Source organism: Tupaia chinensis, unplaced genomic scaffold (assembly GCF_000334495.1).
Source record: "Tupaia chinensis unplaced genomic scaffold, TupChi_1.0 Scaffold000350_1, whole genome shotgun sequence".
Classification (NCBI taxonomy): Eukaryota; Metazoa; Chordata; class Mammalia; order Scandentia; family Tupaiidae; genus Tupaia; species Tupaia belangeri.
In genome coordinates this window covers 5,525,189-5,538,748 of record NW_006159844.1, presented here as the reverse complement: position 1 = coordinate 5,538,748, position 13,560 = coordinate 5,525,189, and the positions used below count along the sequence as shown (strand labels likewise).

General features: G+C 40.9%; 2 protein-coding genes across 6 annotated transcripts in view; one reads left to right on the top strand and one right to left on the bottom strand.

The window, feature by feature from the left end:
- The window catches only part of PPP2R3C (protein phosphatase 2 regulatory subunit B''gamma), a 31,857-nt gene extending 24,136 nt beyond the window's left edge, over nt 1–7,721 (bottom strand). Inside the window, exons 1-5 of one of the 5 annotated variants that reach the window (XM_006152411.3) lie at nt 7,215–7,721; nt 6,998–7,054; nt 6,904–6,945; nt 4,215–4,342; nt 536–640 (exon numbers count right to left, since the gene is read on the bottom strand). In XM_006152411.3, coding sequence (XP_006152473.2) covers nt 536–640; nt 4,215–4,342; nt 6,904–6,945; nt 6,998–7,013 — 291 coding nt within the window. In that variant the 5' untranslated portion in view covers nt 7,014–7,054; nt 7,215–7,721. Of the gene's footprint in view, nt 1–535; nt 641–4,214; nt 4,343–6,903; nt 6,961–6,997; nt 7,055–7,214 lie in introns of those variants that run through there. The other 4 variants (XM_027773398.1, XM_027773397.1, XM_014589293.2 and 1 more) reach the window with 4 other exon arrangements.
- On the top strand, nt 7,699–13,540 carry LOC114004481 (mitochondrial ribonuclease P catalytic subunit-like). The gene is made up of 4 exons (XM_027773382.1): nt 7,699–7,791; nt 8,142–9,441; nt 11,542–11,589; nt 13,366–13,540. Exons 2-4 carry the CDS (start codon nt 8,447–8,449, stop codon nt 13,538–13,540), a joined length of 1,218 nt encoding a protein of 405 aa, XP_027629183.1. The 5' UTR covers nt 7,699–7,791; nt 8,142–8,446.
- Nucleotides 13,541–13,560: the final 20 nt, after the last annotated feature.

The following is a 13,560-nucleotide window of genomic DNA, read 5'->3' as shown; positions in this document are numbered from 1 at the left end:
AAAGAAAGTAAGTTAAATAAAGTAATTCTTTAAAAGAAAAATGAGCAAGATGAGTTTTAAAAAAAAAAATGACAGTCTGATAGCACATAGTTAAATGTTAAGATGAATCTCATGCCACGGCATCCATTTGATTACTACACTAATAAAAATAGCTAATTTTTACTGAGTAACTAGGAAGTTTTAGGTTTTTCATATTTACTGCCTCTTGAATCCACATAACTATACAATGTAGACAGCTATTTCTACTTTACAGATGTGAACTGAGGCACAGAAGTGTTATGTCCATTCCCTGAAGTAGGGCTAGGACTTGCACCTTGCAAAGACGGTTCTCCCCATGGCTGCACATTAGAATCCCCTAGGGATTTAAACAAAAACCAAGCCCAGCAAATGGCTCTGGCAGGAACCAGTGTTTCAGAGCCTATGCAGTAGCATGCTGCAGTACTAATTCCACTATGCTCCATGAGGTCCTGCGTGACTTAAGGAATATAAATTTAAAAATGGTAACATCTACAGCAACATTTTACTCAGTTCTTACCTGTAATTCTTCATTATCTAAGAGTTCTCTGCTTTTTCTTTGTAGAAAGACAGCTCTGGATTCCTCTCTTAATTTCTGTAGCAAAACTTCATCTTCAGCTGGCAGCTAAAATTACATTGTAAATTTCTACATGAAAAATTTTCGACTATTGGATCATGTAAAATGTATGTGGCCTTTAAAATAAGTATATGCCACTAGTTCATTACTTCTTAAATTTCACCTTAATTTTGCCTAGCATTTAACAAAGACAAATCCACAGAGAATTCACTGATCAGCAAAATCAGATGTCTACCCTGAAAAAGCTAATAGTCTAGTTCAAATTTCATATTATATTATATTCTTTCTTAGATTGTACTCACCAATAAATTATTTGCTATTTAAAATAATAATTAATAATAAAATATATAATTCACTTTTCTTTTTTTTCTTTTAAGAAAGGTGTATGTGCTCACCAGAGAAAGAGAGGGAGGGAGGGGTCAGCAGGTGGCGTGGTGGTTAAGAGCACTGAACTCTCATATGGCTGACCACAGTGTCAGTCCGGACCTGGCAGTCTGCTTTCTCACTTGCCCTCTCTCTCTCACTCTGTCCCTCTTTGGTCAAATTTAAATAAATAGATAAATAAATAAATAAAGTTAAATACAATAATTCTTCAGAAAAAGAGAGAGGAGGAGAGGAAAAATGTGTCCCTCAGTCAGGCATGGTTACACTGCAATCACTTCTCCATTTCTTCATCCTGTTAGGATTTTGGACACACATGCCTGGGCATATTGTTCAAGCCACTGGAGGTGAGATTCCAACCATGATCTGTCATATGGGATCTGGTTCACTGAACCACTAGGCCAGGGGACTGGCTGCCATTTTATATGCTTTTTAAAAATTTAGTTTTATTTTTTATTATTATTTAATTTGATCAGAAAGAGATGGAGGGACAGAGAGATAGAGGGATAATTAGAAAGCAAACCTCCAGGTCTGGGACTTGAACCATGGTTTGCCATGTGGGAGTCCAGAGCCTTAACCACCATGCCACCTGTCGACCGCTCATTTTATATTCTCAAAACATTGTTTCAAGTATTACCTTAGACTGATGCTGAACCAAATTAGAACTCACTAAAGATTGAGTCTTAGAGAAAGCATGCCTATTAGAAGGTTCACCTTCCTCCTCGGTGATAGTCAAGCTAGTATCTACTACATCGGCCTCCAGGACAGAGGTGTTGCCAACTGCAGTGACTGCCATAAAAAGGCCTTTAAAATTACTCACTTCAACCTTGGAACTATTTAAGCATTTCTTTTTACTTTCTACATATTTATCCCATTAAATGTACTTAAAATGCCTTTTGCCCAAATTAAGGGTTATGCTTTTCACTTTTCATTTCCAAGAACTAAGAACCCATCCCTCCCATCAAAAGGAACACCAAAAGAGTATTAGGAGGTGGAGAGAGCTCCTGAGGCTAAGAGCTGTGACTACTGAGACTGTGCAGCTGCTGGTTAACCAGCTAACCAGCCAAGGAGAGAAGCGGTGACTACGCAGGTGGTGGTTTGTATAAAACACTGGGATCATGTAGAGAGAGAGAAAGACGAAGGGAAAAAAAACGTTTCACAAATCCACAGCTGGAGACGGTTAAGAACTTTTCACAAATCTATAGCTGCAGAGAAGAAACCATCAGGGATCAGGAAGTAGTCACAGGGAAAAAGGGGATTCCCTCAGGGAAGGCAAAGGTTTGGCCCTGGAAGTAGATAGAAGAGAGTTCAGTCCTGAGCGGAATGGGGTCACCTGGTTCTTGCCAAAGGAGTCTTCTAGGTTAATAAAATATAATTTGAGGGCCAGCCAGTGGTGAGGTGGTTAAGGTGGCTGGATCCCATATGGCTGAATGCCTGGTTCAAGTTCTAGGCCTGATGGCTTGAGAAATGCCAGGCACATGCGCTGCGTGCCCAAAATCCTCAAAGGAGAAATGGAGAAGGGATTGTGGTGTTGCCATTTCCCCTGGGGGGAGGTGCTTTCTTACTTTCCCTCTCTCTGTCTCTGGCAAGCATAGGCACTCTCTGGCAAAATTTAAAAAAAAAAAAAAAAAAAAAAAAGATACTATTCGATAACCAGGACTAAATGAGATAATGTATATAAAGTACTCTGCAGTTTAGACATACAGCAAAAGTCACTTCCCTTCTCTCTCCCCTTTGTTATCTAAACTATTCCACTGAGAGCTAGATAGGAGCACAGTCCTAAAACCCAAAGCTGCAAGGATGATTCACATAAGGAGGTTCCAGATTCATGTCCTAGGACCTCCCTGAGTTCACTGGGCATGTGTATGCCTACTGAAGCTGGCAGAAGCTAGGGGTGGACTGAGGTATCAAGACCCTGTTGGGAGTGCTTCTCTCACTTGTTTATGGGAAGAAACAAACTTTAAAATATATAGAGACCAGTAGTTGGCATAATGGCTATGTCACTGAACTCCCATGTAGTCGACCACGGTTCGAGTCCCGGACCTGGTGGCTTAAACTCACGTCAGGCATGTCTTATATGCATGCCCAAGATTCCAAGAGGAGAATGGAAGAGAAGGGATTGTGGCGTGGCCATCCCCACCATGGGGTGATTTCTCACTCTTTGTCTCTCTGTCTCTCTCTGTCTTTCTGGCAAGTTGCACGCACCCTATAGCAAAAACCTTTCAAAAAAAAAAGAGAGAGATATACATATATATTTTTTTCAGGGCCTATGTTTAAGACAAATAGAAAATGCAGAAAGCAGGTTTGAATGTATGATGTGATCCCATTTTTTGTTTGTTTTGTTTATTAGTTTTTGCTATAGGGTGTGCATTTACGCGCGTGAGAGAGAGGAGAATGGAGAAGGGATTGTGGCATGGTCACAATCACCCTTGGGGCTCATTTCTAGCTTTTCTTCTCTCTGTTTCTCTAGTGAGCCTATTGACTTAAAAAAGTCTAATGGTTTTATTATTCTCCTTTAAAGACATCCTTACAGATTTGGCACAAGCAAATATGTGTGAGTTAAGTGAAACTCTTTAGGTTAGCCATTATTTTTCAGTTTAGCTTTAAGCAAAATTTTTATACCTTCTAACGAAGTATGGTATACCCAAGAACATAATCCAGTAGAATACTGACTACTAATACCTATAATAGGGGAGCAGCAGTTGGCATGGAGGTTAAAGTGCTTGACTCTGGTTTGAGTCCTCGACCTGGCGGTTTGAAATTCACACCAGGCATGTGTGTACCTGCCCAAAATCCCAGGAAGAGAATGGAGGAGAAGGTATTGTGGCATCTCTCCTGAGGGGTGATTTCTCACCTTCTCTCTCTTGTCTCTCTGGTGAGTATATGCACCCTACCACAAAAATCTCTCTCTCAAAAAATAAATTACATTTTGGGCCTGCCCCATAACCTAGTGGTTAAGAGAGCCAGATCCCTCAAGGGTGACTGTGCAGTTTGAATCCTGGCCCTGGCAGCTTGGAAGACACTGGTGTGTGTGTGTGTGTGTGTGTGTGTGTGTGTGTGTATCCAAGAGTCCAGATAGGATGAAGAAATGGAGAAGGGATTGCAGTGTGACCATGCCCCATTAGAGGGTCCTTTCTCCCTCTCTTTCTTGGGCAAGTACACATGCCCTTTGGCAAATTTAAAAAACAATTATACATTGCATTAATAAACTCTGCAAGACATCTGCTAAGCTACCACTTACCCTATAATAAAACCGGGGAATGGTCTTATAAAATTCATTTGTGTTTTTTCTACCTCCTTTCCATTCTGAGTAGTACTTGGTAAATAAATCCATTTCTTCATCTTTCAATTCTTGTTCACTTTTTTTTTCTGGTAACAGATTAAGAGGAGAAAAGCGCTTTTAAAACAAGTATAAAATTTACTCAGGTCATCCTATATACTATAGTCTAATTAAGACAGCTGCAGTGCCAAAAATGGGCTCACAATTGTGCTTAGACACTTAAAATCTATTAACTCTCTTGAAATACCAAGACTGAATGAGCTTCCCCTACTTCTTCAACCAATCAGTATGCTCCCTCTACATCTGTTTGTCACTAAAGCTTATATCTTCCTTAAGTCATTGCCTTTCTTACAGACCTGTGGAGTATTTCTATTTATTCAATCAAAAGTATTTACTGAGCACTTACTTTGTACAGAGTGCCTTACTAGACACTGGGGCTAGAGAAGTGAGCAAAACAAGCCCAGTCCCTGACCTCAAAGAGTTCCAGCATCATAATCACTAATAGGAAAAAAATAAATAAAAAACAAAACAACAACAAAAAATAAAAAAACCACAGTAACAAAATGCTGATTGAAGCTGAAGATTTTAGGCTTTATTCCCCTCCAACCTGCTTGCTACTGCCACACAGCTGTCTTGTTCAGCCATTCATCTCACTTATCTGTGGATCACGGCAACTGGTTCATAGTGTTCTTCACCTCAAAGGCCTGCAGTCATCCAGGATGACATTTATGTGAGTGACTGTGACCCCTGTAACTGTAAAGGCTTTCACCTCTACTATGTCACTCAGTTCGATGGCAAGACTACAGATCTTCTGACATCTGACATCTAATACTCAAATCATCCTTTCTGGTCATTCAAAACTCACTGCCATAATACTTGTACTTCAGACTCTCCTGAAACCTTCAATTCTACTTTCTCAAAGATTTACTTTCCTCTTTCTGGTCTCTCCTTCCAAAATGCCTGTAGGTGTTACCTGAATTCCTTTTATGACAGCATTTCTGCTTCATCTGCCATACTAATTTTTAACCTTTGCCCAAACCTATCATTTCTTTACTATGGCGCAGTCCTGTTGGAAAAAACAGCAAGCACCTGCAAGTAAAATGGGGACTGAAAATTGACCACTGGGTTTAACAGTATGGAGGTCACTTTTGACTTTTGACAAGAAGCAATGAGAGACAAGTATAAATTTAACCAACTATTCTACTAAATGTTGCTATTAGGGAAACAGAATAATGAGGCCTACCTAGAGGTGTATATTAAAATTTTAGATGGGAGAAACACCAGGATGTTTATTTCTGATGAGAATGATAGTGAAAAATGGATGACACAGAAGCAGGGACAATGGCCAGAATACACATCCTTGAGAAGGCAAAAAGGAGACTGAGCACAAAGGATGGAATCTGGTACACTGATGAAAACAGCCTTAATCAGAAGCCATGCAACCTATGTAATCTGTTTATTTTGATAACTTTCTCTCCTTACACAGAAGTGAGGACAGGGATTTTTGTCTGTTCTCTTCACTGCTATAACCTAGAACAGTACTCAGCACAGGATAAGCATGCAATGTGTGTAAAGATGGAGTAGGTTCAACAGTTAAAAGGAAGAGAAAGCAAAGACATCATAGTACAGGTAATTCTTTAAGAAGTTTTCCTATAAAGAGTACAGAAAAATGTAGAAGCTATAGAGTTATATGAGATTAAACGACTTTTCAAAAAAATACATAAAACATGGTGATACCGTAGCATGTTTGTAAGTGCTGATGAAAATGATCCACTAGAAAAGGAAAATTTGGAAGAGAGAGAGGACAAGGCTGGAATGAAGTCAGTGAATATAAGAAGGGAAAGTGATCCAGTGCTGGAGTAGAGGAACTCACAGTAGAGGAACTATGAGCATAGTCACTTCATCATTTTAACAGCTAAGGCAGAGTCTAAGAGTGTATGGGTAACCAGGAGCTGATAGACACAGTAAGTGCTAAGTTTCCCTTTGACTGCTTTCTCAATGAAATATACATTTAAAAACTAACGAATTCATCAGCTAAAGATAAGGAGTGGGTAGGCCACACTGGCGGTTTGGGAGATAAAGAACTGAGTGACTGTCTAAAGAAACACTGTAGGTGTTGGCTAAACCACCTAGTTTAGGTTAGTGGATGTGGATTAAAAGCGTGACAATTCACCATGGTTCTGTTTTTCTCCAGCTACTTTCAGTTGCCCTGAGTATTAGTGTAGAATTGGGGAGGGGGGGAGACTTAATCAGGTTGGTTAACAAGCAAGAGTAGCGAGGGTAAGGGACAAGAAAAAAGAATTACGAGACCTAAAATGGATAATAAAATAAAAAGTTTGACAGATAAAATGGGGTAGGATCAATGAATTACAGGTTGTTGGAGACAAGGTTCTCAGGTATGGATCAAGCCCGTGCAAGTCAGTGTCTAAGACTAATCTTTTCGTTCCCGCAGATCCTTTCCCAGGGAAGTTGGGGTCAACCCTCTCTGGATCCCTAAAGCACCTTCTACTCCGCCTCCTTCGTCAGGAGAGGTTCTACAGACGCCGCGAGTGCGGCGGCTCCCACTTGCTGCTCCTCCCCATTGCCCCTCCCCCCCACCTCTGAGAGTTTAGGGCTGGGCTACCCAGCAGGCAGCCCCTCCCAAACTCACCGTTTGCACCGGTGTTGGGCGTCGCTAACCGCCGGCGAAGAACTTCTTTCCAGTCCAGCACCGGTGTTGGGCGTCACTAACCGCCGGCGAAGAACTTCTTTCCAGTCCATGGCCGCCTCTCCCGCGGCAGCTCTTACATTTGCGGTTTACTCATGTGAGGGGAATTTTGAAAGTAATGGGGGACCAGCAGTTAGAGTAATGGCTATGTCACTGAACTCCTATGTAGTCGACCGTGGTTCGAGTCCTGGACCAGGTGGCTTAAACTCACGCTGGGAGTGTGTGTGTGCATACCCAAGATCCCACGGTTTACTAACCGCTCCACCCCCTACCAGCTCAGACGTCAGACGCTAGCAAACGCCGTAAGGTTAAGGAAAGCCGCCCGGCCGCCATCTTGGACATGGGCGGAAGTCTTGGCGAGAGCAGCAAAACGGTTAGTATGGCTGTCGCGAAGGATGCGACGACCACGTTGGGCTAGGGGCGAGCAGTAATGAACTAGATGGGAAACAATCCTCCTTATTGGAGGCGTCCCGACCTCACCGAGTCCGATTTTAAAGGCCAGGAGAAGGAAGGCCGCGTGTTTATTTCTTCGTCTAAGACTTTGGCGCGTGTGCATCACGTGACTCAGGTGTCCATTGGTGTTTACGTCTTAAGGGAAGCGTTGTCTTCACAATTTACTTTCCTTGCTCGTTGTGGGTGTCAGGAGGCCTTAAAGATCACCTGGATGTGTAGAGCCTCCTCTAATCCGCTTTTGCTACTGGAAGTTTTTAAGTCGCCTTTCCCCCTAGCGGTCCAGATCGGACAAACTCTCGCGGGCCGGAACTGGCGCGATGCATTGTGGACCCTGTAGTTTCCACCGCGTTCATGGCTGCGTTAAGCTAGAGTGTTGAGGTGAGTTATTGAATGAAATGAACTTACTAATCAAGGATCTGAACGCTAAGAGGTTCCCCGAGGACCTCGCTACGTTACCTGAAGTTGTTGACTCGTCTGACTGCCCCTTCACTTCCCTCCGACAGTTCTCCCCTCTGACGAGTTTTGTGGCCTGAGAGTTGTTATGCATTGAGAGGGTCCTAAAACTTTGGCCCTGTCCTCTGTTTGCTGCTTCTGATGGGGTGGGGGCTCCTGATCGCCGTTTAGATTTTACGTTCCGTTTTTAGTAAGGCTCCCATGGTATCCTCTTTCAAGACCGTGGTGATCCACGTGGGTCAAACTGGACGTTACTCTTTGTGCTTTCTCCTCAGGTTCGTGGACAATGTAACAGGCACCACAGGCACCAGACGATTCCTGCCGTGTTCCCTGATTTGTGGCTTACAACTGATGTTAGATGTCTCTGGATCGTTGTTTAATGGCGATAACTCACTTGCCTTCGTTGCTATTAAATAACTCCAAAAGCGGAACCCTAATTTGTCTGTGAAGGAGAAAGGAAAGTCTCATTTTGGAAAGTTAGGCTTCTACTCTCCGCCCCTCGCCCTCAAACCCTTACTTTTGCTGCAGAAGTATTTTTTTGAACAGCTCTCTCACTATTTGGTGCTGATCTCCCTGAATAATGACTTTCTGTCTGTCTGGTATTCGAAAGTTTACTAAGCTTTGGAAGAGCAATCCACACCATGGGCACAATCCATTGCCCTATTATCTCTCTCTCTTTCTCACAAACCCCTGTGGCATCAAGAAGCAACAGACGTGGTTTTCTCTTAAAGCATTGTCTCCGCAAAAGACTAAAGGGACCAGTCTACTAAGTGCCAAGGCCAGACATCTCCGGAATGAGGAGGGCAGTACTGTGCAAGTGTCTTCTGATTCTCCTCATCTTTTTGCAGCTGGAGCAGCTAAGAAGAGATCACAGATGAATCCTCAGAGTAAACAGAGTAAAGATAATGACTTGCCACCTGTGAGGAACATTATTCAACTCCCAACAAAACCTTTAACTTCAGAGGAATGGGATAAACTTAAGGAAGATTTCAAAGGAAAGACTGATTTCGAAAATTGGATTAGTTCACAGATGGCTCACTGCCATAGCTCTGTAGATGTGGCTAAATCTCTGCTGGCATGGGTAGCAGCAAAAAACAATGGTATCGTAGGCTATAATTTATTGGTCAAGTATTTGTCTCTTTGTGTCTTTCATAAGCAGACATCAGAAGTTATTGATGTCTATGAAATCATGAAAGCCAGATATAAGAGTTTAGAATCTGGGGGATACAGTCTTCTCATCCGAGGATTAATCTATTCAGATAGGTGGAGAGAGTCCTTGTTGCTGTTGGAGGACATTAAGAAAGTCATGACACCTTCCAAAAAGAACTATAATGATTGTATCCAGGGAGCCCTCCTTCATCAAGAAGTGACTATAGCTTGGAATTTGTATCAAGAATTGCTAAGTCATGACCTTATTCCGATGATGGAAACTTTAAAAGCCTTCTTTGATTTCGGAAAAGACATAAATGATGATCAGTATTCAAACAAACTACTAGACATTCTTTTGTATCTAAGAAATAATCAGCTGTATCCTGGGGAGTCATTTGCACACAGTATAAAAGCATGGTTTGAGAGGTAATTTTAATTTTTCTTTATATATAGTACATTTTTATTTTAATAACTATAACTGAAAGTATTCCTTCCTTTTTTCATTAGTTGCTGAGAATTGTCCTACTCAAATTTTTTTCTGTCTTAGTAATATTTGTTTTATGTTTAAGACAAATTGTATCTTTATTTTTTTTTTTAGAGATTTTTGTTATAGGGCGCATGCACTCGCCAAAGAGACAGAGACAGAAAGCGAGAGAAATCACCTGCCAGGGGAACGGCCACATCTGAGTTCTTTCTCCTCTGTTCTCCTCTCAGGATTTTGGGCATGCATACACATTTGCTCAGCGTGAGTTTTAAGCCACTAGGTTCAGGCCTGAACTGTGGTCGACTACTTGGAAGTCCAGCAACGTAACCATTACACCATCGGCAGTCCCCAAATTGCGTCTATTAAAAAAGTAGTAACATAAACAGTTTGTGCTAATTTGTTCCTATAGCAGAAAAAGGAAATTTTACAGTACTTGTAATTTTTATGTATTTTTTTTCAGAAGGATCATTTATTTTGTTTTCTGATGTGCCTAGTATGATGTGAGTACTTACAACTAGTACCTGTGGCCATAGTTTGCAGCAAGAAGAGGATACAGTATTTGACTGGAATTGTCCTTGGACCATATTAGTATTTTCAGATGTTCCTCTGAAATCCAGTGACTGAAATAATACCTATTCTGTCTACTCTGCATTTTGCCAGCTTGGATGGATAGTGAAGACAGGAGAATTTTGATCAAACCCAATATACAGGGCATTAAAATCTAAAATGTTCACCCTTCCAGATTGTTTTGGATCTTTCCATTGTTTACTCTCTCTCTTTTCAAATCTCTCTCCTTTGCTCTTATTTATATTTCTGGCTACTTAGTTGTTAATTTCTTCAGTCTTTCTCTTTTTTAAAAAATTTATTCATTGTTTTTTTCTATGAGAGAGAGAGAGAGAGAGAGAGAGACAACACCCCTCCACAGGTTCTCAATCAGCCAGCTCTACATTGTAGGCATGCACAAGTGTATTCAGGGAGGTCTGAAGGTTCAGTTATGAACCTAGAACCTTCCTATGTAGGTTAGTCTGACATCATTACCTCTTACAGCACTACTGTCAGGTTTCTGCTATGGTTTTTTTAATTTCATTTCTTCACCATTGATTTACGTCACATCCTTCAGTAAAAGTTAATTTCTTCCCTCTGTTTTTCTTTTGCCTTTTAATACATATCATGTTTACAGAACTTTGAAGTAACAATTATTCTTAATTGTCTCAACAAACTTATTGTTGAGTTTACCAAGGAGGAGCCAAGTTGTCAAAATCTTTGAATGCCAAGGAGTTTGGATTTTATCTTCTTTTCAAGAATGAGGAGTTTAGTTTTAGAAAGATAATTGCCAAACAGTGAGAAGAGTAGACATGAGAAGGAATAAGATTGGAAACAGGAAGCTCTGTTACAATTGTAGGTTTGGGTGAGATGATGAAGTCCTTAATTACAAAATAGACGATGAGAAAAGGCAATAGGATCAGTAGGAACTGATGGTAATATATGTAAAATGAAAATGAAGAGGATAAATTGAGTAAATAAATTGAGGAACAGTTTTGAATGCCTCCAGTTAGGCAAAGCACTGGGAATGTTTTGTGATATGAGATCTGTTATCTTTGCATTTCTAACCTAATTGAGAATGCAATAATTAAATAACAATGGAGTATAAAACTGTATTCTAAGCCTAGGGTGAAAATACTCTGAGCAGGAACGATCTCTGGCAGCTTTATGAAGAAGGTTAAAGTTGAATTTGGTTTCGAGATTACACTACTAAAGTTATCTGCTTCCTGTATAGATCCGGTGAAGGTAGATACATTTTGACTTGAAGAAGATGAGGGTTGGATGGTAGGAGAACCAAAAGGCAGGCAATCCAGAATAGGGTAGCATCAACTCCTTAGCCGCCCCCCCCAAAGTGTAGCAAACACTGTTTAAACCATTCTAGGGAAGTATCCTGAACTTCTCAGAACTCTTGCTTACAGAGTTTCTAAATACAGTGACTATCTTTTGACTCAGTAGGACTCTAACCTTCTGATGATTTGGTTTTGCAATCTTTTTTATAGTATTCCTGGAAAACAATGGAAAGGACAATTCACCACAGTCCAGAAAAGGTAAAGATCAATATTTAGGTTTTTTTCTTATCTTGTTTGATTCAAATTTCGTAGAAGTTGTTGTTACTGATTTAAAAATATTTTAGAGCACTTTTGGGATCAGGTAACTAAGATTTTGTATGTAAGAGTACTTGAGAAAAAAAGCCATGTTGTACGTACAAAGACTTGGAAGTCCTCAAAATCTTTTCCTATAGGTACAGTGAGTCAGCATGACGCCATAAAGATGTTTTCCCCTAGGGGCCAGCAGGTGGCATGGTGGTTAAGGTGCTCGACTCCCAGATGACTGACTGTGGTTCAAGTCCTAACCCTGGCCACTTGCTTTCTCACTTTCCCTCTCTTTCTCTCTGTATCTCTCTAGTGAGCGCACATGCCCTATAGCAAATTAAAAACAATAATAATAAATAAAATTAAAATGAATAATTTAAAGAATAAGATGTTTTCCCCTAGAGATTCCTGACTCAATTATGTTTTAGGGATTAGTTTAGAAATTTCACCTGGATGCCCAGCAGTATACTTTTTGGTTTTCTGGCACACTAATGTATGATAGTTTAAGGTTTACAAAAAATTAGAATGTGCTGATCATAAAAGTTTTAATGGTCTTTTTCTTTTCCTTCTTAAAATTTATTTCTTTCACAAGACAGATACCCTTGACACAGTCTTGCCATCCTGTGATTCTTCTCCTAGCCTCCCAGTCAGCCAGGATTCTTGGGCACTCAGTATGTTCAGATTGACCTGAGATCAGAACCTGGACCTCCAGTATGGCTCTAGTATCATGTAGTGGTGCCTTACTGCCTGGGCTGCCATAACTGGGCCTTAATGTGTTTTTTGTTTGTTTTTAATTTCCTCATGTCCTGGGATTATTAATTTGAGAAAAAGTTTTTTTTTTAATCTTTTCTTTCTTTTTTTTTTTTTTTTTTTGAGAAGTTTTTGCTATAAGGCGCTTGTGCTCGCCAGAAAAAGAGACAGAGAGAAAGTGAGAAATCATCCCCCAGGAGGGATGGCCACGCCACAATCCCATCTCCTCCATTCTCCTCTCGGGATCTTGGGCATGCATGCACACACACCCGGAGTGAGTTTAAGCCACCAGGTCTGGGATTCGAACTGCGGTCGACTACATGGGAGCCCAGCGACATAGCCATTACACCAACTGCTGGTCCCCCCGTTTGTTTTTTTTAATTGTCAGAGCATGACACATTAACTTGCCAGAGAGAGACAGTGAGACAGAAAGAGAGGAGAAGAAAAAGTACTCCCTGGTCATACCACAGTCCCTTTTCCTTTATTTCTCTATCTTGTTGGGATTTGGGGCACACATATACATGCTCCTGGTATGCATGTATGTATTTATTTATATGTGTGTGTGTGTGTTTCTTATTTATTTTTAAGAAAGATTTTTGCTATAGGATGCATGTGCTCAATAGCCAGAAAGTGAGAAATCATGCACCCTACCCCCGGCCCCAGGATGAATGGCCGTGCTGCAATTCCTTCTTCTCCATTCTCCTCTCAGGATCTTGGGCACACATGTACACACACCCAACATGAGTTTTAAGCTGCCAGGTCCAGGACTTGAACCACAGTTAATTACATGGGATTCCAGCAATGTAACCATTACATCATCAGCTGGTCCCCCTCCCAGTATGTTTTTCAGGCCACCAAGTCTGAGATTTGAACCTCAGTTGCCATATAGGATCTGGCTCCCTTAACTACTAGACTACAGGGCTGTCCCAAGAAAAAGTTGTTTCCTAGGACATTAATTAACATAAACTATTGTAATTACAGTGGTCAGTGTTTGGGCTGTGGAAAAACTATAGAGTCCATTCACTTGAGTCCAGAAGAGTATGAATTTCTCAAAGGAAGAATCATGAGGGATGTGATAGATGGAGGTGACCAATACAAAAAGACAACACCTCAGGTAGGTAATGGCTTTCATTGCATTCTTAGATTGCTTATCTAAAGCAGGATCAGTCTTTTTTT